This window comes from Apteryx mantelli, chromosome 2 (assembly GCF_036417845.1).
Source record: "Apteryx mantelli isolate bAptMan1 chromosome 2, bAptMan1.hap1, whole genome shotgun sequence".
Taxonomy (NCBI): domain Eukaryota; kingdom Metazoa; phylum Chordata; class Aves; order Apterygiformes; family Apterygidae; genus Apteryx; species Apteryx mantelli.
The window spans coordinates 135,690,220-135,717,123 of NC_089979.1; the positions used below are offsets into that span (position 1 = coordinate 135,690,220).

The following is a 26,904-nucleotide window of genomic DNA, read 5'->3' on the forward strand; positions in this document are numbered from 1 at the left end:
TTTTAGCTAGTGGTTCTTAGAATTGGTCTGCAGAGGGTATCACACAAAATAACTATTTTGCATTAGTTCCTTCTGTGGGTATTTTTACTGCACATTATGAACAACTTTGTTGAGTTTAACTAAATCCATTGCCAATGTTGACTATGCCAATCACCCAAAGATACTTGTAGTGCAGAACAGGAGTGTCACAGGGGGAACTAGTACTAGTCCTAAACTTCACTCACTGGCTTACTGCAAAACAGCTTCCTCATGTAGATACAAGCCCTTAAGAATTAACCTTTTTATGCTGCATTAATACCACAAGATAATTAAAAAGGCCCCTAAGGAGGCTATTACTCTATGCAGTGATTCAACCATAAACCAAGACACTGATTCAGCAAGATAATGAATATGTGACTAACTTTCTGTACACCAAACGTCTCACTGAAGTCAAGAACTCAACACTAGATTAATTCTAACTGATACAGGAAGATGCAATTTTCACTTTCCTGAGATAATAAGCCCTTTCCAAAGCTAGGGAGGATGACATTCCTAAAACAGTATAAGTCATGGCTCTTCAGAGTATATGCACCAGAGCAGGAGAACACAAACTGCAGAGATACCAAAAGGATCCCTTCTGGCAACAGCAGCAACGGGAGGATGCTGAATGAGGTGAGGTTTCCTGGGTTAGATTTCTGCCACTTAAGTGGGCTGAATCATGTCGCCCGGCAGCCAGGATGCCAGAGACAAGAGAAGCAACAAGAGCACGTGGCTGGGAGCCTGGAGGAGGAGGAAAGCAAGAGCGCACCTTTTCATGGTAGCAGGCCGCTAGAATGGCTTATTCATCTAAAATCTTGCTAAGAGCCAGCATATATCAGCTATGGCTCTAACATGGCATTAGCCTAGCCTCTTTGCTACACAGTCCTCTGTGCTTCTAATACATTTAGCATTTTGTGACAAGTAATCTCCTCCCAGTTGCAGAAAGGGAAAATATATTATTTGAGTATGTTTTGTAGGAAAGAAAACAAAAAGATACAGTGATATTCTCTGAAGCTCATCAAAGACCATGTCACTGATCTTGACGGGAATCAACTGATACCCATTTGAGTAATTCACTCAAGTGGATTTCAGTAAAGACTAACTTGAGAATGACTCTGTTTATGCAACTCTGCAATACAATTTTTAATAATAGGATGTTACAGTAATATGGTGTGTTCGGTATCTTATCATTATTAGCTGGCTTAGCATCTCTTTTTAGTGCTGTTAACCTGAAGTGGTATTACACTTTAAATGGTTGCCTACTTTAAGTGGCCAACGGCTATGAAAGATACAGACAGTATCAGTTTAAATGACAACAGAAGATATCATAAGCAACACAATGGATCAGTTACCTAACTCCTTGGCATGACCTGCAGTTATTTCTACAGAACTGGTAATTTTGGTTCTAGATAAAGAAGAAAGATAATGTCTGGATGAATTTTGTCATCTTTTATGGTGACTTCACATAGCGGGAAAGAGGTTAGTGGCCATATTGTTAAAAATAGCAAATATACAGACTTGCACATATGTATGTATTATTTCATCACAATCACCATCACTGGTGAAAGAGAACTACTCTCTCCTGAATAACATGATATTGAGAAGCAAGCATGAGAGACAGGAAAATGATACAGTGAAATCATTATGTCATATACTACATTTTGCTTAATCATTAACAATTTGCAGATACTAGCATGAAAGAATATAGCCTGTGGCTAAATTGCTCCCAAATGAGCTGAGTTTTTTTGACAGGGCTTTGTTTCACTGTTTCTTCTTATTAAATACACAGAGATATTTAAGAAGAACGGATAAAAAAAACTCTCTACTCATGGGAAGGGGACATATAAATGAAGGGAATGTAAAAGATAATAATGTGCTATTTTCTCATGGTTCCTGGAACACAGTACTACTTTTGTATCAGAAAAGCGTGTGCCAACTTCAAATCAGCATTTAATGAAGGCAGACAGGAAATGGGGGATGGCAGATGGTGTGTAGTGAGCAGGTCCTCATCTTGAGGCTAAAGCCATATATAGGAAACCTGAAGAACAGAAAGTGAGCTTTTGTCCAGGTTTAGAAAGGCTCTAAAGTGAAAGCATTTCCTTTTATTAGCTGGTCTCAAAAAAGCTGTGGGGCAGTAGAGGTAAATGATACTAAATTTGGCTACAAGGATTCCAACAGCAGCACAAGCAACAGAGGCAAATTCTGTATATTTTCAAGATTTGCCACATCTCACACGAGAAAGAATTTCTCCCTGTTGCCCAGACACCAACTGTTATCACTAAGATCATTTTGAAGTAATAACATGGACTTCTCTAAAATATTTAAGTCAGCAGAAATAACTACAAAACAAAGACTTCATAATCTAGAAGTAATTTAGCTCTGGTATTCTCTGTTTCTTTTGCTGTCGTTTTTTTAAGCTGTGAAGAGTCATCTATTAAACTAATTTGCATACATTCTATACTGTACACTAGGCAGAAGTTATCTGAAGATCTTTTTCTGTTGTTTTTACTGCCTTGTATCTTACAAGCACCAATAAAGGAAATTACATAGTCAATGAATTCTTTTATTTGAGCACATGGGTTGTTATTTTTTTGTACTGTTGTACTGGGGACCCATGCACAGACAAGGACTCTATGGCATTATTTGCTTTACAACACACTACAATGACAGTCCGTTCCTTAGATAGCTTAAAGTCTACGTACAGGACAAAAGGATGATGGATGGGTACAGATCATTGGAGGTACAACAGGTGGTTCTGGCTAGCATGACGGTGGTTTTCAGTGTACCAGTGGCTCTAGCTTTGTCAAGTTTCTTTGTAGCACTGTGGCAAATAAGAGTTTTCTAAAAGTTACTGAATGTGGTAATAAAATAACTTTGAGTTCTCTGCTGATATTTCCCCTGAAGCAGGAAGAGCATAGTGAGAAAACATTGTTTTAAAATTGAAGAGATGAAGTTGTCCTCCTTTGGTTGCATTCATTGCATAGCACAAGTGGGTCCCTGGCCCACTGTGGGCTCCCAGTCACGATGGTGATACATATAAAGCCGGCTGGGCTGCCTGTCTATGCGGTGCCAGCACTGGAGATTAAGGAAAAGGTCAAATCTCACCCGATTACTGTACCAAGGAAAACAGTCGAAAGAGGCATATCTAAGATTCCTAAGAAGGTAGTCTGAGGGTAGTTGGCTTGGGAGAAATACCCATTCATATATCTCTCAGGAAAAAGACCAAATCTTCCCATTTTCCCCCCTCAGTGACGTAGGCAGTATAAAAGGCACAAGCTACTCCTATCCCCCATCAGAAAGGAAAAATGAGGAGACAGTCTGGGCTTCTTCACCAAAAATATGAATCCAATCAAAGTCTGGCAGAAGGCTCTAGAGAGGCAGAGAACATAGGTCAGGAACCAAAGCTGCTTCCTGCTCCCTCAGTTGCTCTGTGGAGAGCTGCCATCAAATTCGTCCTTCTGAGAGACCTCTGAAAGTCTCACAATCCTATTTACATGTCTGCTAGAACCTCATGTAGACTCAGGAAGCTCTGACTACATGAGGTTCTAGCAGACATGTAAATAGCTTCTGCTCTGCTTGGAGTTTCTGACTTCTGCTCTGATTTCCTGCAGGCAGCCACAGACTGTTTCAGCCACCTCCACATATCTGAATATATTAAACACGGGCAAGACGGGCAATGGCTTTTGGTTTCATACATGACTGACTTCTACAGTAAAACCCCACCTTCAAATACAAGACAATATTGGAGAGTAAATACATGGGACAACCTCTCCCCTAGCTGACAGACTGGAAGATACCTGCATGCAGTATAGTTTTGTAGGTTCAAGGACTTTTAAATTCTGGTAATTTAAAATGCCTCTTCTCAAAGAGTTTTACATTAGATTCATAAGACTGAAAGCCATTTATACCATTTCCTTGAAATTTCTTCCAGAAACTACATGGAACATCCATGTTACTGGTCCTGACCACTGGGTGGTCCCAATGAGGTGGGAGCACCAGATACAGCCATTTAGGATGAAGATGCTTTGTTTATCTGACTTGCATCACCTAATGTGTTTTCAGCATATACAGAAACTGTTTCCTGTACTACCATTTGCTTTAAGGGGAATGCTAGTCACATGTGAAACCCTTTAGTCCTTTGCTTTATTTTAGTTTTGTAAAAGGTAGAATGCTTTATTTACTCAGACTAAGGTAAATATCCATTCCCTAAATAAGAAAACAGGTTTAGTGAAACACATGGTAAAATAGCTAATTAGATTAGAAGGGATCCCTCAGCCCTTCAGCTGTCTTCAGGCTAAGGAAGTAATTTTAACAAGATTAACAGTTTTTCATTGATTGCCTAAAGAAGGTTGAAAAATGAAATATTCCCTGAAGCCACTTTAAATATTGAACTTTTCCTTTAATGCATTGCAATCAATATGGAAACATAAAATTTCTGTTTTAATACCCATGCAAATAAGTATTATCTTTCTAGGAATGCTTAATTGAATTAGGTGTAGGAATTATTTAGTGAACTGCTTGGATTTAGCCAGAATTAGGCAGCTGTAGGGTTTTTTTCATGAAAATATGATCTACATAATATATTTCCTCTTGATATCTCCCCTGTGTGTCACCTGTGAGGCCAAAGAAGCAGACTCTTGATAGAATTCTTAGCAATTTCTATTCACTAGCACCATCTCTTCGCATTTGCACAAACTCAGCCCATATGACTGCATCAGCAGAAACCCCACTACCTTGAATGAGGCTATAGTTTCACTGGGCTCTCTGTAAATCTATAGGGAGTAGAGTCCTCATTGTGTTTCAGATCTGCTGAAGCCATGGCATATGATTGTTATGTCACATCTCCTTCCATGTGAAATGGCAGAAAAAAGTCTTGAAATATAGAAAAGAAGAACAAGGATATTTTAATATTAATTCTTATCTTCCCTTTTCATCCTCAAATTCTGTTATGTTTGTGCACGTTATAGCATTTATGAGAGCTAAATCACATTTTAGTTCTAAGGAGCTGTAGAGGGTAAGGATGAAGGTGAAGGCATCCCTCATTTGAATGGTAAGAACCAAATTTAGACATGCATGACTAGCAGTCCTCCTGGATATGTCTTCACTGGTTATTCTTGTCCCCACTTCTGGCCCTATACACCAGGCAGTTCTAGCTGGGAAGATGTAATGGGAATACAATACTGTACTTTCTTCAAATATAGCAAATCCCACTCTTCAGCCTACATCCTCCTCCAGCATCCCTTGAATCATTATTTTTGCACAAGCAAAATTACATTCTCCAATGAAGAAGTGCCAGAGACAATCCCCTAATCCCAACAGTCCAGGCTTTTGCAGGGCCACAGTTTGACTCCTTAATATATTATTTATGGTTTACAGAATAATCATGTTCATTTCCCCAAGCCCTATGCAAGAAGGAATTAGTTAATAGGGTGATTAAATCCCAGGGATTTTAATCTAGAAAAATATCCAACAGTGAAAAGTCATTGATGGCAGGCAACAAATTATAATGTAATATTTCGCCAGCCTTCAGAAATCTATGATTAAACACCATCACTTTCTCCCCGTATTTGAGAGGACATCAGTTTCATTGTAGATGAGAGCTAGGTAGGTCTAGACTGCTGAAGCATATGTTTAGAGCTGCCCAAAGCTAACACAGAGTAGCAGCCTATAGGGACTCTGCTACAACAGTACAGGATGCCAAGAAAACTAAAACATCAAAAAGCTGTGCATCTTGCTTTCCTAACAGATGAGAACTCAGGGCCAAATTCAGCTCAAGGATAGGAAGGCACAGCTCCACTGAAGGCAATGGAAACTGCATTTGGCCCAAAAGTTGCTTGGGTTTTTAAAACATGTTTGTGTAACTTCTGTAAGGCAAGGCTGACTTTGTGAAAGATCTCTCCATATTAAGTGAAGTGAGGAAACTCCTCACCTGTTTAAAGCCTTAATTAGACATTGATAATGCACCTTCACAACAAAGCTGAATCAAAACAAGTTACTTTTAGATAGGTTCTTTATGCTCTGGGATGCAATTCCAGTCCTCTACAACTTAATTAGCTAAATATACAATGTAACCTTCCATCTGGTAGAGTAGTTTAACAGGAATAATTGTGCACCACCATAACTCAAAGAGACACTGAGGAAAATCATTGAAATGCTATTTCCTTTCCTTTGGAAGAGAATTATGTACAATTTCAGCATGCTTTGCATTTCTAACAGTTAAAGTCAACAGGGAGGTATCACTCTCATTTATATTACTTTCCCATGAGAAAATCAAAAGCAAAGTACAAAGCTTATGCCGTTGTTCATGAATGGCTCTGTAATACTTACTTGGCTTTAGCCAGAACATGCTATTTGGCAGCTAAAACCTTTAATTAGAATTGTGGGTTTGAACAGATTTTTCAGTGAAACTATGTTTTGCAGGAGTTTGGAGAAGTGCAATCTTTACTAACCAACATATTCTATTTTAGATGATCTGATACCATGTGATTTCCACTTTTCATTTCTATGTCTGTTTCTCTCTTTTTGCCATCGTTTAGATGTTCTTGTTTACTTTTCCAAAAGTTTTCAACTGTCTTTGCCTTTGATATGGCTATCTCACAAAAATCCAACAGGAGTGTTTGCCACCGACTTCAAAGAGTCTCAGATTTTATACATACTATTTTGAAACTTATTTATACAGAAGGAAGAGACTTTCAAAAGCCCATTAAAACCATTCCACTTCACAGTCAATGGACATTGTGCTCTTAAAATCCTTTATATATTAGGACTGCTCTGTGCTCCTTATTTAAGCTAAATTTCCTTTAGGTTCAAGTGTAAAAAAGGTGTTCAATACTTAATTAGTTACTTATCAAAAAAGTATGCAAGCTACTTGGTAATTTATAAAATGTTTCTGAAAACATTCAAAGTTTGTGTAAGAAAAGCTTTAGGTATAAAGTTAGCAATATCAAAACACATGAAGTAGAACTTTGTAACTCAATTTTGGCTATGTACAGGCAAGTAAAAGAAGAGTAACTGAGAAGTTAAGATAGTAGTTAGATTAAGACTGCCTAGTTAGCCTAAATGTGGATATACCAGCCATCAAGAAGGTTCAGTACTCAACACAGCAGAGTAATTATCTGACATGATATAATGTGAAGTAAATACAAGTAGTGGGATTTATGCTAAAACTCCAGAACAAAAAAAGATAGAAAAAAAACAAGTCCAGACCACCTAGAAATTAAGTAAAAATAATCATCCAAGGATAACAGCTTGGCTTCCTGCAATTAAAAGTAAGCGTTGAATAGAATAGAGGAACAATCTTGCACTGATGGGAAGACGAGGATGGTCTTTATGGGACTCATCCTAGTGAATCCTGGTTGAATCCTCCTGTTGAATCCTGGTGCAGGCCTCAGCAGCTTTCGCCATACCAAGACAGACCAACACAAGTGCCTTAGATACCAAATATTGTCACTAGGCATTCATTTTTATTTGGTTTTAAGCTATCTAAAACCATTTTTCCTCTCACCCAAGCTAAGTTGGAGTGACACTGCATTCATTCTCACCCTCAGCCTAGGAAGCTACAGAACACTAATGGAACCAAGATGACTGCAGAACAGCACAGTAGCTACAACAGTATTACATTTCTTTAAAGCTATTGGGCTCCAGCGGGCTGAACTCTACTTTGGCCTGCTCATTACATAAAGCCGGAAGAAGCTGTTAACATCACTTTTCTTCAGATTCATTCTTTAATTACAAGTGACAGTCTCTTCTCGTTCTCAAAACTCTTACTGCTAACTGGGCCCTCTCAACTTATTGATAGCGAATTTAAGAAGGCTAAAAAGTCTATCTGGCAATTAGTTACTATATTGAAAGAGAAGTCTTGAAGAAAAAGGACTGGGAATCAGGATACCTCTTTTTTTTTATTCCTGTTCTGTGACAAGCACTGGTGATTTCCTTTGGGCAAATCACCCAGCCCAAATTTGTCACGATTGTTCACTAACTCGGGCAACCAAAGACTCTGAGAGGCAGGAATGTTTAGCACCTCTAAAAAACAGTATGAAATGAGAACTGTATCATGTTTGCCCTCTTTCCCTGCTTTGATTACCAAAGTGCCTCTCCCATTTATTGTGCCTGCTTATAAACTAGGAGTAAAATAATGCATCTCTTTACTGAGGTGGAATTCTTCATTTTGGCAGACATGTAATAGAAGATTTGTGATCCTCTAAGCCATTTTTTTCATTGAAGACCATCAGAAATTCAGCTTTTTCATACACTGTTACTTCACAGGAGAATGTTTTCCTGGAAAATGCAGACAGAAATGGAATTAAGTGGCATGTGGGTCATGGAAGGGAAGGGGAGAAAAACTTTCACATACAAAACGTTTTTCTTCTCAGTTTCAACTGCTCCAGTAGATTAGTGAGTCACTAAGTGCAGAAAGAATGATGGTAAGGAAATATTCTAATTAATTTCTTTGAAAAAAAACTACATCTGCTGAGCTCTCATTCAGGAATCTTTCACTCCCCTTACATAAGAGCTATGCTGTTATTCTACTGCCTAATCAGGTTAACCTAATACGGTTTTTACAAAGTGATCTTCATGGCTGTGCAGCACAGCCTCCTTCCTCTCTTTCATCACAATATTAAACAGTCCTTCATCTCCTCTTTTTTCCTGTATGAAATTACATAATTTCCCCCCTCCAAGCAAGCATCTTGCACTATTTGAAACAGCCATGCCATGTTTCCATTGAGCATTCTTCCAAATTTTGGGAAGTGAGCTACTAACATGTTCTCAAATAGTACCATCCTGACTGACCCCCATACAAAATACAAGTTGTAAGCTTACAAGTCCATGAGCAAAGAAAGAGCCAACTGGCATAAAATCAAAATAAATGGAAATATTGATCAACATTCCCATTCTATCGTGATCGTGCTAAACTCATGAAAGAAAAAGTTTAAACTTGATATACTGACATCCCCAGGAATTTCTTCCAACAAAAGTCAAAATATGAGGCAAAATGCAGAAATTCCATCTATAAGAAGATTTTTAAAATGCAGTTAGAGAGTTAACCTTTATTGGAATTTACTGGCTTTTGCTGGTTTGCATCAACACTAGCACACAGAAAAAGAAATGTTACAGATTCAAGAAAATCCAAATATTTTGGCCTTTTGCCAGAACATTTCTGCATTTATTTCAACAAGGTAAAAAAAAGTTTTCTTTGAGAAAACCTCCTGTCCTATGAAACCCATGTGGTTTGCTACATTTTTTTTTTAGTTTTATAGCAGCCTTGTGAAATAGATGATATTTTCCCAGATAGATAGATAGAGTATTATGGACATCAGTAATCAAAAGTACCTCATATTAAATGATCAGGTTTTCAAAAGCACACAGCTCCCATTAGAGCTCTTACAATGGTCAGTATGAATTTCAAAAGTGTTCAGTAACTGGGAGGAATTTTCAAACCTCTCTGGGTAATTTAGAAGCATGATTCTCATTGAAAATTAATGAGCCATGTGCTGCTCAGGCTTTTGGGTGATTTGCAAAAACCTCTCACATTACAACTGGTATCCACAGCGAGGTCTTGGGCATTTTAAAAATTTGGTCTTATGCTATTTAGGCCAAATTCTGCTCTCAGCTACAGATGTACAACTTATGGTATATTTATCTGTCCAATGAAGCAATAGCTCCCCTTGCTCTGCTCTTTTTGAAAGTCTGTCAACACAGAGCATCTGAATGCAGCTGTGCAAAGAGCTGCATATCCTGGCCTCTATCCCCTAGGACAGTCCCAATCCTCCATGCAGCAAAGCTGCGTGAAGCCCACCGCTGACGAGTTCTGCTACGTCTTGTAAGGAAAGCAATGATCCACATGGCTAAGGGAGGTGTGCAGTAACCATCGTCACTGCATTAATACGTTAACCCTGGTGCCTAACTGTAAGCACACAAACACCAAGACACCAAGCATTTCCCCAGTTAGCTATGTATCACATCATTACTCTAGATGCTAGAAGAATAACAGTAGAAGCTGTGTGGAATATTTTCTCTCTACCATGGTCTATCTGAATTCATTTTAAAAAGATTAACAAGGAGATGCCATTTTAGGACTAATTTAAGTAAAGGTTAAATAGATTACTCAAAAAGAAAGTAAGTAAGAAAGACTCATGATTTACAATTCCTATGTGACACTTAGCATTCCGTTAGTACTGAATAACACATTAGGATGTCAGAAGTGAATCGTTCAGCTTTGCTTCCCATTAAATCTGATCTTAAAGTAACCAATTCAATTATCCTCCAAAGACATTATATTAAATTTGGAAAAGGTATTTCTATGTTTTATGTTATGAATATGGAAAACAAAATTGAGAAGCAAACCAAAACTGTGATTAAAGTCTACAATAGGTACTCCTTTCTTAAGGCTAAAAAGAATGTAAGGTTCACTTTCATATGAATTGCTGACTTCACGCAGGTTCAGCATCACAGAGGGTTTACCAGGAGCCAGTGGCAATAAGCATTCATAGCCCAAAGGAAAGGAAAAGAGGTTCACCCTTGTGGCAAAGGTCAGATTTCTGCAGGCTTATAGCCTGTTCATATATATGAGTGTTCGTGGGACATCTTTGTCTAGTAAGGTCCCATGAGGATGACACAGGCTCCGCAATGTCCCCTCTGCCTGGAGGATGGCCCTATAACCACCCAGATCAGATGAGGGTCATTTGACTTGTATTGATCTGGTTCCTGTTGCTTTTACTCTCAACCTGGTGAATAATCATTGGACCCTTTGTGGGGATGTTGCTGAAGGCTGGAATTACCACTCTAGCATGAGAGACTGAACGTGTAAACAGGATATTTGACAGGGTTGCTATTTTCACTGATGCAGAGAGCTGTCAAGTACACTCCCTTGCTAACATACAACATGCTGTACATGTCATTTCTATTTGCTTATCAGAATCACTATATAAAAACATTAATTAATGCTCATGTCATAAAAAGTTATGCTAATGACTATATTACTATTTGTCTACTTATTCTGCAGACATCTTTTCAGAGAGTCATCATGTCCTTTGTTCAATTTTGTAACTGATGCATTACATGCCCAAATATTTGGAATAACATATAGAAAACATCTGGATTTAATTATATTATAGTCCTCTTATGCAGACAATGGGAATTGAATTAAGGAATATTTTGAAACCCCCACAGAGATATAAAAGTATTAGCAGCTGCATGAGAACTTTACTGTTACAATGTTTGAAAATGTTTTGTTTTACAGATCAACAGTCTGACACATCATGAATATCAATCATAATATTTAAGATATGTAAACATGAGGGGAAAATTAAAACTTGCATTTCAAAAAAACTGTAGATGAACTCACAGCATTTAGAAGATGAAAGGTGTATCCTTTTGTTTAAAAAATCAAAATGCATAGCCTATTGGCACAGAAAATCTATCTTGTACCATGGTGTTAAGCAGAAAACCGCAGAAAGGCGTATTGTGACAGAATAGCCTGAACAGTATTTTATAGAATCTTGTTATAATGCCACCATATTGTACAGAAATCACATGGAATAATTCCGCTAGAATAAATTAGCAGTTTGCTTTTCATTTTTTCATTCTTCTGGAAATACTTGGGGATATAATATGAGCTTAGAGAGTCTATCCTGAAGTATTAGATGCAGACTGGATTTTCTTTCTGAATGTACACTGGTTCCAAATGCCACTTCTTTTCAAGTCAGTACCAGTTTTGCTGTTAGTTTTCAATCTCCCAGTGGCTGAATCACATTCAAAGGCAGTTAGCACAGTCGGGGGCCAACCCTTCTCTCTGAATGTAACTGTATCACTCAACAGCAGGCTCATGCAATAAGAGATCTAATGTTTTCTTTTCTTTTTCCCCTCTTAATGTCTCCCTGCATTCTTGGATACTGGTCACTGCAACAAGGGCCCGAGACAACAGCCACATGGACTCCACCACCATCCCTCCAGCATTCTTTATGGTGCAGAGAAAGTCAAGTCTACAGTTCACCTTCGGTCAAGACATAAGTCTCAGTCGCTAAATCCTTTTAAACATTCTGAAATGTTCAAGTGAGTATTTTCTTTTAAAATATTAAACATTCCTACATGAAGAATTTAAAAAGCACATATAAATGTGGGCGTGTGTATGTTTGTGCACATATGCACACAAACTTTGGCAACCGAAGTCACAAAATATAATATTAATCCAATTTCTCCTCTTTCCATGAATTCTTCTCAAAATATCCTCAAGAACTTTGTCTAAAGACAGCCTACAGTCTGAAGATAGATACTGTATCTACCATGGAAAAGAGAGAGCACTATTAAACCCAGAAGTAATACAGTAATACTCAGAAAAAAAATATAATACCATAAAAGCTCCCTGAAATGATGGTTTATTTAGAAACTAAGTTTATCAGGATTGAAGCTTGCGCTCGCTGTTAGCACTGGGAAATATTGGCTTTTGACATCTTATGGTCAATCTAACCCAGAAAAGATACAGGCAGGATCTTCGAACTTTCCCTGTGAATCATCCTGAACAGGCTTTGTGGATTACGAAACGTGCCTTACTGATGGACAACCTGGTTAAAAGGTGGGAGAATAGCTGGGTAAGGGGTTTGAATAAACTACTCTAACTCACCCGTTTTACGAAGTGGAAAATCATCCTTGGCATCCTGTGCTCCTGGTAAAGTGTATTTGTATGGTGGCGAGGCCCCACTCAGGGGTGGAGAGCTTTGATCCAGTGAGGTATGGTGGGCAGCCCTGCAGCAGACACAGAGAGGTCACAAATTAGCAGTCATTGAGGTGACCAGCAGTAACTATCTACACATGTTGTACACATGTCTCAGCTGTGTTTATGTTCTTGTTTCTCTAAGTGTGCACAAACCACAGGCTCATGTAACCAATTTCATTTTTACAGTAAGTTATGGAACTCCTTGGGATTCCCAAGAATGTGCTTTTTGACTCATTATAAAAGTCACATAGGGTAAGATTCATGTTGACCTACAGACAGGATCTGTCACCAGATTGGGGAATTGACCATTTTAGATGGTTGCATTTTAATATGAACCAGCTGAAGCACAGCAAAAGCCATTTGAATCCTGTTTATTACGTACAAATAGAGGTACACTTATCCAAGCCTTTTCTATAAGAAGGTGGGGAGCTTTTCAGGACAGGGGTGCTTGTACAAAACTAATCCAAAATATTGAGTCATTATTATCTCTTGAAAAATATATAGACTATTTAGTCAGAAGTGGACAAGGAAGCTAAAACCTTGCCTTTAGGTTTACTTGGTAGCTTTTGTGACTGTACCATGCTGCGACATATAACATTTATGTCAGCAGAGAAGCTCCAAACTGAAGAGTTCTTTCTGACAACTATTAAATGAAAGAAATAATGTGGACAGACCTTTCTGAACATGGCAACTGTAAATTGCAAAAAAATTGCATCATTTGGCCCAGAGACAGGGGTTTTTTTGTTTGGTGGATTTTTAATTTGGAGGAGGAGGGAGGAGAAAGGAGGGAAACTTTCAAACTTTGCATTTATCTAAACATCATTTTATTTGGCTTCTTACAGAGTCCTCTCTGTCTCTTTCCAGTGTAGTGCAGTTAATCAAATAATAATATGTCTCTGTCAAAGAGAGGCACTAATGTGAGATGAAGTACTTCTTTCCCTTGTGTAGAAGACATCCCTCCACAGAGCTCCTAGTTCTTACTTATCTGAAGACTCAGAGCTAACCTCAGACTACTAGGCCAAAAATCTTACATGTTCCAGAGAATCTTGCACATTATTTGGAAGAAATTATTAAGTAATATATCTCCACTAGAAACAATGTAAGCATATATTAAATCATGTTACCACAATGCTGTGATTAGCTCAGAAAAGAAAATCCAAGGGCAGACCTTCAATAATTCTTTTCAAGAATTAAGAGCAAGTACTAGATCAAAATCTACATGTATTTTTGTTTGTCCTATTACAGGTCAATTTGGGGGTCACATTGAAATCTTTCAGAAATGCAGCCGGAGCTCATTTTGTAGGATTGCCTTATAAAAATGTGTCTGTTGCAATATGGAAGGTAAAAAGGCAATAATTAATGACTGTAAACTCTTAGAACATTAATACAACCATTACAGAACTCAATAAAACCACTTGTTTCAGTGTTCTAAGTAGATTCTTATCAAGGCCAAGGCATCATCAGAATATAGTTTTGAATATTGAAATCCATCAGAGTAAGAAAAGGTAAATGACCTACCAGCCTTCTCAGAATCCTTGCGAGTTACTTATACTATATAAATAATTGCACTAGAAGGCAACATATCTTCAAGAAGAAACAAGTTCTCTGATTGATTCAAAATCAAAGCGAATCAACCACAAAGTTGTGCTAAGTGCAAAAATTGAACAGACTTGGCAAAGAGGCAGGTGTACTTGGAAAACTTGTGATGGCAAACTCAGGAGATGAAGCAGTTATATTTATACAAACTCCTGACACCACCTTGTTCTCTATGGCTTTCAGCTCATCACCTGCCAGTGAGTACTCTTCAGTTCACCAGAAATATTGCACTTCTGTTTTTTTTCTAACTTTTTGGTTGAACTTTTACCTTGATCTGGAGGCAGACTCGCAATATCCCTGCTGGAGAAGCATACTGACATGCAGTTTTAGCAATAAGGCAAGGAAACAGCTTAACACTGAACATACGTGTACCAGAGCTTGGGGTGGCGGCTCATGGAATGATTCTTTCCATTTGCTGGAGAGTCTTTTGTTACTGATTTACTCAACAGGAACTCTTGAAGTTTCTGCTTCACTTCTGTACTGGCCACTGCCCCTAAGACACACAGAATTGAAGAGTTTTTATCTGCACTGAAAAAAATATTTTTAAGCAAAACATAAACCAAATCACAGAAGAATGCCCATGTCTTGTTGCTGAAAGTGTTGTAAACTATAAAAAGCATTGGTGGAAACCAGTCAAAATGAGATAACATCTGAATTAAACATTTTTCTGTAAAAGACTTAAGTTGGCCATAACCCAGAAATACAGTGAAGTCATAAGGAATATTTCAACAGTAGATGAGGCCATTTATCCAGGGCCAGATGTATCTAAAGAATTTAAATTATTTCCTAATAATTCCCAAATATAAAAACAATGATAGAACTAAAAAGATAGTGACAAAAGGTCACTTTGAGTTAGCAGCAAAGAATGTTTTTCTTTTAGTAAAGTGATGGTAATAGCACAGCGAATCTGCTCTGAGAATACTGGCTTGACTATGGGTAGAGCGTGACAGAAAGACTCAGCAGTGAGCCTTTTTATTCAAGCCACTTAAGAGCCTGTACCTGCAATGTCTGGAAGATGAAACACAGTCTGAAACACGAGTTGCAGTTGATAACTCTACTCTTACAACACTGGAACATAACTACAGAAGGACACAGCGCATTTTGACCTCTCTTGGGGGCTAGCTTGATAAAGTGCAATTATTAGAGCACGCCAATGTCAGCTTAAAGTGCTGATCCCTGCTTCCAGAACTAGGCATGCTTTTTTACTACTGATAATAATATTTTACATAAAAAAGCATAAAAAAGAAAAACAAATGTTTGTGCAGTTTTCCTTGTATAGTGATAAAGAAGGGAAGTAGCAGTGCTAAGGACAACCGATATTTGGTGTTACAAACTTACTCCACCCTGACACAGGAAGACTAGCTGGCCAGCATGTCCCCTACGACCTGGCTCCCATAAAAACCTCTCCTCCCTGCCAGCTTCAGACCCTAACTCCCCTCCCAGAACCAGCCTTCCCTCCCCTACTCATTAAGTACATCAGCAGCAGCACATGCTGGAGCTGGACCTGGGGTTCACCGGTGCTGCTTGGATGACTGGTACACACTGAACAGCCACCCGGCAAGAAGGGAATCACTGAGTTCACACTGCTGCTTTTCCTTTGGTGGGAGCACTAATAAGACCCAACTGCTTATACAGAGGCAGATTTTCATAGCACTTTTAGGTTCATTTTGGTTTTGGGTCTTCTTTCACCCTCTCTCTTCTGGGTCAATAGGCTGGTGGTTTGAAAAGTTATTAATGTGGCAGAGAGCAAGGAACCTGACTAGGTCAGGTTGAAAAGGACAAAGAAAAAAACCTCACATTGCGAATGCTCTTCTGGAAAGCATTCTGCAGACAGAGGAACATATACATTCCCCTTACACTCACCTTCCCCCCGAAAAAACAACCCCCACCCCCACTCCCAAAAGCTAGGCAGTGGAAGTTCTTTGAAAGCTCTGTTTGAGAGTCATATGTTGCCTTCATGGATTCATTATTCACCAAAGTAATGGAAGCCTCTTAATTTCTAGAGCCTACAACCTGCAGTATATCAACAACTGTCCAACTGATACATTCTTCCTCACAAGAATAGGCATAAGTATATTACCCCTATGAGCATAACGTACAGCTCTTTTCTGATTCATTCTTTGTTAGTTAATACTTTGTGCTCATTTATCAGGGCCAGTAACAATATCTGCTTGTGGCAGCTTCATTTTGAATACCTTCACAATGTGTTTCTACAATCTGATTTTTAAACTGACCTCACTAAAGGGAATTATTTGTATCTGTCTCCCTCTAGTGAGCATCAAATTCCAACAATATCCTTTATCTCCATCATTTGCCTTAGAACTATGTAAGAGCTAGGAATAACTATTGGTCAGTTGCCATGAAATGGTATCAGGAACAAACATAAGGCAGTTTGAAAAAGTACTGTTTTTGTAACTAACACAAAAATAATCAGATGTCTCACTTGAAGACATTCTTAAATATTTTATTATATTTTCAGTCTTGAAACAATGTTCAAATTACTTCATCAGCAATACAAATTGCTGTTTTGTAGTGCCTTCTGTATTGGGAAATAAACTCCTCAGAGAAAAGTGAAGTGAAACCTTCGGCTTCCAAATTCCCTACCTTTCTATAAAAAGAAGAGCTAGATTCTTGAGAGGCATATCTACAGGTCTGTCAAAATGTGCTTTCCTACAGTTCTCCAAGTCTGCATGCAAAATAATAACATGTTTTTGTGGGTGCAACAGCGGCTCTGCCTTTCAGCAAGCACAGCTTTGACCTCTCTAGCGGCATATTTCATGCAGTTAATAGACTTGTTTCAGATTCCTGTTCTTTGTCCGTTTCAGCTGGGAGAAGATAAGGGAATATATTATCTTTCTTATTAGGATTCATGGTGCAGTGGCTCTTACTTTCTCGGCCTCTTTCTTTGCCTCTGAGGGGTGGAAGCTGTTGTTCCCTGCGATGCCTCTCCAGTTCCTGCTCTTGCCTCTGCTGCTCCAGTTTCTGCTCTTTTTCGAGGAGTTCTTGCTGTTGTTTAATGGCTAGGAGTTCCTGTTGTAACTTGCACAGAACAAAAAGACATGAGAAAGTGCAGCTTGCACTGTTTTCTAGGTCAGTGCAGGCCAAAATAAACCCCTTCAAGAACTGAGTATCAGCACTTTTACTTGTGCTTACACTTCTTTATACCTCTTAACCCACTTTCTCACTCTTTCAAGTGGGATAGTGCATTATCACTTCTCACTAAAGTCAGCTCTAATATCAGGTAGCAGCTTGCTGCTGCGGTTTCACTTCTTTCTCTTTTGGCTAAATGCATTGAAATTGCACAACATTCTCCGTTTTTGCCAGTGTATCACCAAATTCTGGCTGTGGTGCTCAACTGCATTTGTCAGCTTCATTGAGCAGAAGCTTAACACAGTAATATAATGGCAACTAGACCTCTCAGAAGGGGAAAAAATAAAAAGAAAGCCAAGATCATAAATTCCCAGTCAAAATCCATTACAGTAATCCTATCATTGTGCATGTAATCCCATAAAACATTTTCTTTTTACATTATGGGAGACAGCTCAGGGAAGAGTGAAAATACAATATTTTTAAGGCCTACCTTCACTTTACAGATATAAATATTACGCCCTTGTTTATCAATTTGATTTGTGGGCACAAACTCAAACAGCAGCCAAAAAGAAGTCTTTTAATATACTCAAAATTGCACATACAGAAAAGAAAGCCATACTGAAGACTGACTGAAAATTTGGCTAAAAAATAGGTAGTTTGAATTTCTGTGAATGTATTGGCTTCATGAGACTGAGGACTCTAATACTACTACCTTGGTTTGCTGCAAGTAACTTGCAGGTAGGTGCTACTAACTTTGCTTGAAAAGGCGTCTATCACCCAAATACACCCAAATCCCTCAAATTCCACCTCTCAGTCACAGCGATCTTTCAGGATCGCTCCCTTTTCATGTCAGCCTATAAGCATATTTAGTTTACAGATAAGCTGAGGGATAAATGAAAAATGTTGCTACCTTTATGTGCTCCTGGAGCTGGGCTTGGTGCTGGCGGGTCAGGTTTTCATGCTGTTTCTGAAATTCTGCAATCAGCAGTTGTTTCTGAATTTGCTGCTGCTGCTGGATCAGGAGTAGTTCCTGCTGTAGCTGCTTTTCACGCATAATTGGGTCCACCATGGGAACCATCATCCTGAGATCAGTTCGCAAGTCTAACGGTGAGATAGGCTCTAATCCCACGGGAACCTCTGATTTTACATCCACTGTGTGAGAAAAACAACAAAATACACATATATGTGTACACACATATATATATATAAAATCTATAACTGGAGAAGCAGAACCAAGATAATTCCTACTGGGGAAGAGCATATTTTCATTTAAAAGCTCCTTCAATATACAGAGCTAACAAAACACTAATACAATCTATACCATATGCAAACTTCAGACATTTCTACCAGCAACCTGAGATTTTACAAACTATCTTATAATTTTCTTTCCATTCTCTAGAAAAAATATTCTCAGATGAATATTCTCCGTGGTAGATTAATGGGAACTCCAGTTCTAAAACCATGTCACAGACCAACTGAGCAATATTTAGTGAGAACTTGCTAGGCACTATTAATGCATAGCAGTGAACACTCAGGGTACTTCTGCAGTGGAAGATGAAGGCCTTGGACTTCTCACTGAATTGCAAGAGATTTTACCTTAAACAGAGAAAGCTAGCATCTAGATTATCTGAGAACGGCACTACACATGAACAGCTACCGGATGTCGCATAGCTATTGAATGTTAGGGAAATGAATATACCTAGGTTTCTAGCAAACACACATGACAATAACACACAGAAAATTATAGGAAAATAATTGGACAAACAAAAGTTAAAAGTTTTAATACAGCTTTTCAGAAAGTGACTGCCATGCTTGGAGTGGATCAGACATAACACACTATTACAAGACTCCTAAAGAAACGAAAAGGTCTTGCTAAAAAGGATTGCTCCAATTTGCTGCAATAATGGTATATATTGTTAACCCAGCATTAAAGTAGTTAATAAAGAATCCCATGGCTTTCCATCTCTTGATTTAAGTCCAAGGGACTAAAAAGCAGAGGGAGAGAGAGATATTTGATGATTTTCACTAGAATACATGTAAAGCTCGAGTTTTCATATTAACCGAAGAGACAGAGGATAACTTTATCTGTTACAAAAAGACCAAAACACAAACAAATAACATTTGTAAAGAGGGGAAATAATTAACAGCATAGTCTCTGCCAAAGCTGAGCTGCTCTGATTCCATCCACTAGAGGACAGTGGAACACAAATACATTTACTACTATTCAGCTATTTTCATACAAAAATACGATTATTATTAATTGGAAAGAAATATGGTGTTCTGAAATGACCAGGGGTCAAGACTCTATCCATATTTTCTCCTTTTTCTCCATTTTACCTGTCTTTGTTTTTCAAGAAACAACACAGAATGAAAAAGAAAAAAATTCTGGCAAACAGGAGCAGTAAAACTGCCGAAGTTGAAATTGCAGCAAATAGAGCTGAACTCCAATTGTACGATAAAATCTATTAGCATGAAATAGACAATACATTTTATAAAAAGAAGATATGAGGCCCCAAATCACTCCAGCTGGCCATATTCTTTTCTTGTCAATATTCTGGAAACATCAAATTTTGTTGGCCTTTTTTTCACTCCTAGTAACTGTGGTTGTAAACCTCAAAGCATAATTTGCCTTCTTAACCCGCTATCCCAACAGAATGATTGTGCCTAACTGCTTACTTTTGTTCTGAGACTAATCACTAAATTATAAAAAATCACCTTTAACTTACAAAAACTACGCTTGATTATAAATAATTGCCCCAGACCAAGAGAAAGGGACAGGCAAACCCCCCAGCCTTTCATCCAATTTATTCAGCAGCAATCCACATTCCATTTGTCTAGACTAAATATAGCTGCGTTTATACAAGAAATCAATAGTGCTTGCAGAGAGCAGAGCAAAGACATGAATATTTCATCAAACTTGAAGAGAAACGGCAATCAGCAACCTGACAGGTCTGTGGAGGCTGGCTGCCCCTCCCAATAAGTCCCGCTACTTGGACAACGGCTCATTGCCTGCAAGTCCCAATCTTATCATAGGCGCTCTTCTATTTTTAACATTAATTGCATTGTAGGTGACAAAGGCTTATCATGTATAAAGTGGAGAGATGGATTTTCTTACATCTTCTGTGACGGGATAATAAGCCTTACTAGGAACAATAATAGTAACTAGAGCTCTGCAAACCCTGCAGGGTTCAGTTCACAATAGTGTTTGCAAACTGAACCCCGCAGGGTTTGGTTCGAAATAGTGTTTGCAAACTGAACCCTGCAGCTTGGTTTGCAGATACTGACTATGAATCAACTCCTACAGGTCTGCACGAAGATTCAGTCTGATTATGCTTCCCACCTCTAATCAGCATCCCACTTCTTAATTTCCAGAGCACTTCTTTGTACCTCGGAGGGGACGTCTTCCGATTTTTCTGATGGAAATTTCCTTCAACAATTAGTAAAATGTTGTAAAACTCAAATCAGGCTTAGTTTGATGAGATTCAAATTTTCAAGAATTCACACTCTCTAATAACAAACAATGTTGGAACATTGATTTCATCAAGTTCAGCTCCATTCATTAATGTGGGGGAAAAATAAACATTTAAGTATTTCTAGAGACTTCAATACATAGAAATCAGTACATAATATTTCATGTCAATAATTATCATTAAAAAGACAATGTTTACTGACAAATAGAGACAAGCAGTTATTTACCGTCATAAACTTTGTTAACGGTTAGGTTATCTCCAACACTACTTATAACTGTTGACACAGCAAATATTAGCTTTTGGGGGCAATCATGGTCTTAAAACTATAATAGCTAATAGTTACCTTGACAATAGGCAACCTCATCAACCAAATACAACTAAATGATTCTAAATAAGTAACTATAAAATCATCAGTCAAACTGAATATTGTGCTACTGCCTGTTACACAGTCCTCATGCCACAGGCCACTTACATTCTTCTTACTGCTTATCAAGTGACAAGAAAGGGACAAAGAAGCCCAGAAGAGTTATGTCAGTGTAAAAAATGTGTAATGGAGCAGAGAATCAGAATCAGTGTCTTTAGGAGCTTTGACTCTTAGCTGAAGCATCTTCCTCCCCCCATGACCAACACTATTTTAATTCTGGAAAGATCAAAGGTGATGCAGGATGTTCATTCTCACAAGTTTTTTTATGCTTTTCATCCACTCCACACTAGAATACATGTATTTTTTCAGGTAGAAATGGAATGTCTTAATTTGCAGTGCATTCAACTTTAAAACTTCACAAGAAGCAGCGGGATGCAGGATTTTGCCATCAGGATTCATCAAATTATTAGCCAAAGGAGGAAATGGATGCATAATGAAAGAAAATATTAATCAGAGTTTCATAAAGGCTAATTTCACTTTAAGGAGTCTTGATTTGCAGGATTTCCTGTAACACCAATGCAAAGAGATTCTACAAGGTACAATTCAAGAGTAGGACCCTACCCTAGGTTTTCTCCCCTGTGGTCTGGAAGAGCTCCTTCCCAGCTTCTCTGGAGGCTACGGAGGAAGCCCAGGGTTTCCTCTCTGAAGTCAATTAAAGTTAAACTCTCTGAGTTCAAGTTAGCCATGGTGAATACTCCAGGAGGCAGCAGAACATTAACTCAAAATGTTAAGGAGAGCTCAGTGGTTCCAGGAAATATGCCAAAATCTTAGTAGAAAAATATTTATTTTTCAGCTAACAACATGCAAAAGGCATGTGTATTTATTTGCCCTAAAAAAATGTACTGCCTTTATCTTGAAACACAACAAGAATAGTCTCAAAAGAACTTCCATATCAATAATATTCCATAGACAGAACTTCCTGCAGTGGTTTTGTCATTCTATAGAAAGAAAATAAGACACTTGTAAAATGGTAATTGAATATATTTGGAAGCTTGGAGCATATTTATAAGGAGATAAAAGAGCTTGCTTTAACTCTGGGGCGTTGTTTTTTAAAACCACTCCTTAAAATGGGAATCGCTGAAAAACATCTCTTTCATTGAGAGATGGCATCTCCAGCTCTGTTTCCCGTGACTAGTTTCAACATCTGCACACTGGTATATTAGAATATACAAGTCTTCTGAATCACAACTGCCAAAAGAAAATACCAGAAAATAAAACAACCCACTTTCTTATCATCACCTCTCAAGAGGGGCGATCTTCTTTTTCACTGGCAATTATCTTTCTTGGCAGACATTTATGTCATCTTTAAAAGTGGGAACTTACATGAGGGGTGGTGTAATTATTTGAACAGTTGTCATTCTTTACTTGAGATGTAAAGAAGAAATCTAGTAGGTCAGCTTACTATAACATGCTTAGTACATTTATGGTTTTTACTTTAGAGGAACTGTGTTAATTTGTTGGGACTGTAGGGATGCAAGTTAACTCTTTCAAAATGGAATTTCTTGTGTAGCCAATTATGTTGCTGGGATGGCAGAGTAAGATAGACTGGAGAGAGGAACAGGGAATGGGGCAGGTTAGGCTCTTTCTTCTGCTTGCTTATCCAAGGCAGTATTTTACTTCGGAAGTGGTTGAGGTTTATGAAGTGAGCAAGGAGAACTACAAAACTTGGAATGTTAAACTTTTAAATGCGACAAGAGACAAGGGGCAGAAGATAAGTTCCTCCAACTGGCAATTTCACTATTAAGCAATAAAAGCGTATTTCTGAAAACAGACAAAAATGAGTAAAATCTAGAAGACTCAATCTGTCAAGAAATGGTCACGCTTTATCCCAAATATCAATTCAATGAAATATTACACAAAAAAGACAAAACTCTATTCTACAAAACAGAGCCCACCTAAAGTTATTATTGAGTTGCATAGCACTTTCAACAGGTTTTTTTGATAAAATTAAAACAAATCAGAACAGAGTTTTGCACATTTTATGTAAAAGATACAGCCTCCATTTAACCTCTTCATTCAAAGAAAGTGCAAAATCTTCCTTTTTCAGGACTGATCATCAGTAAATCATGACATAATCAGAGCACTAAGGAATTTACAGAGAAGTATTCTAAATAGTGGAAAGCATGGAAGATCCAAAAAAATGTAGACAATACTTTTAATTTACTTTCCACTTTAAACTTAGAATCTCTAGATTTGTCTGCCACCAAATCCAGGACTTGAAAAGATCCACGGATATCTGAAAAGCCATAACAGTGTCTTGGGACTTACTGAGGAGCAAAGGATTGAAAAAATGAAATAACATAAGAGGCTGAAAGTTACAGGAATAATGAACAGAAGGTAGCAGGAAAACTTTGGCAAGTGAGGAAGAGACAAGGTAACTGGCAGGAGATGGGGTAGAGAAGGACTTGCCAGGCATTAAGACACGAGCAACTAACCAGACATAAAGCACAAGGAAAGGAATTAACAATTTCTGAGCCAACTGAGGCAGAAGTTTCTGAGTTGAGAAGCAGTGTTACCGAAACATGGCTCACTCCGTAATCTAAGAGCAGTCCTGGCACACTGATAAAGTGGCATTGCTTGACCTCACAGCCAATGTAAATAAAGAACTAGTGGAGCAATGTGTCAGTTGTGAGGATGCTGGGAAATTAAGTGAGCAACATGGTTTTGAACAGCCACTGATAAAGGGAACAGAGTCGTGCAGGAGAACTACTAATGGGGTTCAGTGTACAAACTTATAGAAAAATTCCTAATTTGGAGCCCATTTTTCAGAGGAGAGGTGGTTCACAAGAAGTTGCAACCCTGGGCGACCTACACTGCAGACTCCAGGAGCTAGAAATTGAAATTTTAAGAATTACTAGGGACCTCAGAAGTACAAGTCGGACAATCAATAAACTATGAAAGGTTAGGTTACCTCCCGTGGGATGCTTTTATCATTCCAGCTCTGGTAGCTAAAAACTTGTACCTCGATTCTCAGCTGGTATAATCTGTCATTTGTCTGTTGATGTCAGTATAGGCAGAGCTGCTTTGGGCCACCTGAGAAGCTTGGTACAAAACCTCCCTCACTAGATAGAATGGGAGTGAAAGAAGTAAGATGGCCTTGAGAGCATATCATTTTAGCATCCATAATGGGACAAAAGCATCCAGATTTAGGATCACACTTGGATTTTGTAATCTTTTTTTTTACAATATTTAAAGCCAACAGAAATTATTCTCTAATCTCACAAACATTTTAAAAGGATGCACCTACACTAAATAATCTGCCACTTAGATTTCACTGAATGTTTATAAATTTTTTTGTTTAATTACATTTTCTCAATCATAGTCTGGATTTTGGTTGTGAACAGAAAAGGGAAAAAGAAGAAGGAGAGCATATGCAAATGGAAGAGTCTTTTCAAAGCCAACATAATGACTTCTGGTGGCTGTTAAGTACTCTGTTGCAATTTGTATTTTGAAAACTTTGTCACTGGGAAAGGAAAAGTACAAGAAATTAAGACACATTTCAGATCTGAAAAAATACTTTCCAGTTTTTTTCTTGGGTTATCCTTAAAGAGTCAGTAATTATTTAAACAGTACTATCACAGAATTAGAAGTATAAATGAACTGTCAAAAACCTGATGAGGCACTCAATTGGCTTTACGGTATTAAGAAGAAGTGTAATAAATTAGACTAGAAATGTATTCCTCTTTGTTCTGTAAAAGGGATTTTATCATGATTATACCTTTTCCCTATTTCTTTTAAGTGTTTGCATACATGTCATAATGAGAAGTAAAATAAATGCAAACAGCGATCTGGGCTTTGATTTACCATTCTCTTATTTCCCCAGGGCCTGAAAAGGAAGCTCAAACAACCACAAACTTCTAAAATATCAGTGAGAGGCCTTGAAATACCAACACTGAAGTTACAGCTAGCTGACTTTTTTAAAAAAATCAAAGACTTTATTAAATTGTTTTACTAAAATCAGATTCCTTCTCTGCAAATATGCTTTTGAGTCAAACAGTCATAACAAACACAAACACAAATGCCATCTAATTTGTCATATGCAAGAAGTTTTTAAATGTTATAGTGTTTGCTGTTTCTTCACTAGTGAATACATGAGCAATAGTTCCATTTATTAACCTGCCAGAGTTCATGCAAGTATCCGGCCAACCACTGCTGTCAGAGGAATAAAGGCAAATGTGCCCAGTAAATCACATCAGAATGTGAAACACTTCCAATCTCCAATCTGGGATGATCTGTTATCAAGAAATCCAAGCTGAGCTATATTTGGGTTTCTGAGTTACTTTATTTATATTTCAGCTAGGAGAGCTCTTACACATGCATTCTCTATACCCGTCAACACATAGGCAAGCTTTCACTTTTCAGAAAATGCCCTTTTCTTATAAAGAATCTGAATATCCTAAATTCTGGATACTTCTGCTGCAGGCAAGATAAAAATAGGCCAAAGATAAATGTGGATATAGTTAAAAATGTAGAATTTCTATATAACTGCCAACTTTCTTCTCAGCTCCAAAGTCTATGACATACTAGTAGCAGTATTAATTAATGATAATATATTGGTGTTAATGATGCTGTTGATACATGCTATCAGGTTAGTCTATTGGACCATAACGTGCCCACCCCATGGTAGGAGTGTACTAGAAAAGTCAGGGGAGATCTTATTAATGCGTACAAGTATCTTAAGGGAGGGTGTCAAGAGGATGGGACCAGACTCTTTTCAGTGGTGCCCAGCAACAGGACGCGAGGCAATGGGCACAAACTGAAACACAAACAGTTCCATCTGAACATGAGGAAATACTTTTTCACTGTGAGGGTGACAGAGCACTGGAAGAGGTTGCCCAGAGAGGTTGTGGAGTCTCCTTCTCTGGAGATATTCAAAACACGCCTGGACACAATCCTGTACAACATGCTCTAGGTGACCCTGCTTGAGCAGGGGGGTTGGACTAGATGATTACCAGAGGTCCCTTCCAACTTCAGCCATTCTGTGATTCTGTGATTCTGTGAAAGCAAATAGCATTCGTCCAGTTGTGCATCCTCTGGGCACAGATCATACCACTGTAAACTAGATCATTATTGAAGAAACCAAATAAGGTTTGACAAAGTGGCAATGCCACTTTCTGTTTGCAGACCTAAGTGGGCACAATATGTCTCCAAATCAATAGATGCCAGCTTATTGCTATCCTCTGGTCACTTTGTTAAAGCTTTAACTCAAGGGTGATATAAATATGTGGATGTGCACTTGCATACATGCATAATTCCTGCCTAAAATGTTCACAAAGAGCAAAGAGGAGCCATGATACAGTGTGCAATAGCTTACCCTCACCCTCCTTTTTAAAGCAGGAATAATGGTAGCTGCTACATACACATCAAAAATGGCAATAGGCCTTTAACTGCCTCAGCATTACATGCATTAAAAGACAGTGTTCAAAGCACTCCAGCTTGCTAAAGATGAACGAAAAGGCACCATGGAGTTCTCTAGAGACCTGCTACAGTCTTTGCCTGATCCTCCATTCTGAGACAACACGAGGCTGCTTAAGTGCTACTAAATTTATCTGGAATGTACCATTTTCACTTACTCTTCTTTCATGCTGTTCTCC

The 26,904-nt window shown here is 38.2% G+C and overlaps 1 protein-coding gene across 1 annotated transcript in view; it reads right to left on the minus strand.

The window, feature by feature from the left end:
• HDAC9 (histone deacetylase 9) overlaps positions 1-26,904 on the minus strand; it is a 507,021-nt gene that overhangs the window by 213,842 nt on the left and 266,275 nt on the right. Inside the window, exons 4-7 of the mRNA XM_067291613.1 lie at positions 18,327-18,568; positions 17,215-17,365; positions 14,693-14,819; positions 12,638-12,759 (exon numbers count right to left, since the gene is read on the minus strand). Coding sequence (XP_067147714.1) covers positions 12,638-12,759; positions 14,693-14,819; positions 17,215-17,365; positions 18,327-18,568 — 642 coding nt within the window. The remainder of the gene's footprint in view (positions 1-12,637; positions 12,760-14,692; positions 14,820-17,214; positions 17,366-18,326; positions 18,569-26,904) is intronic.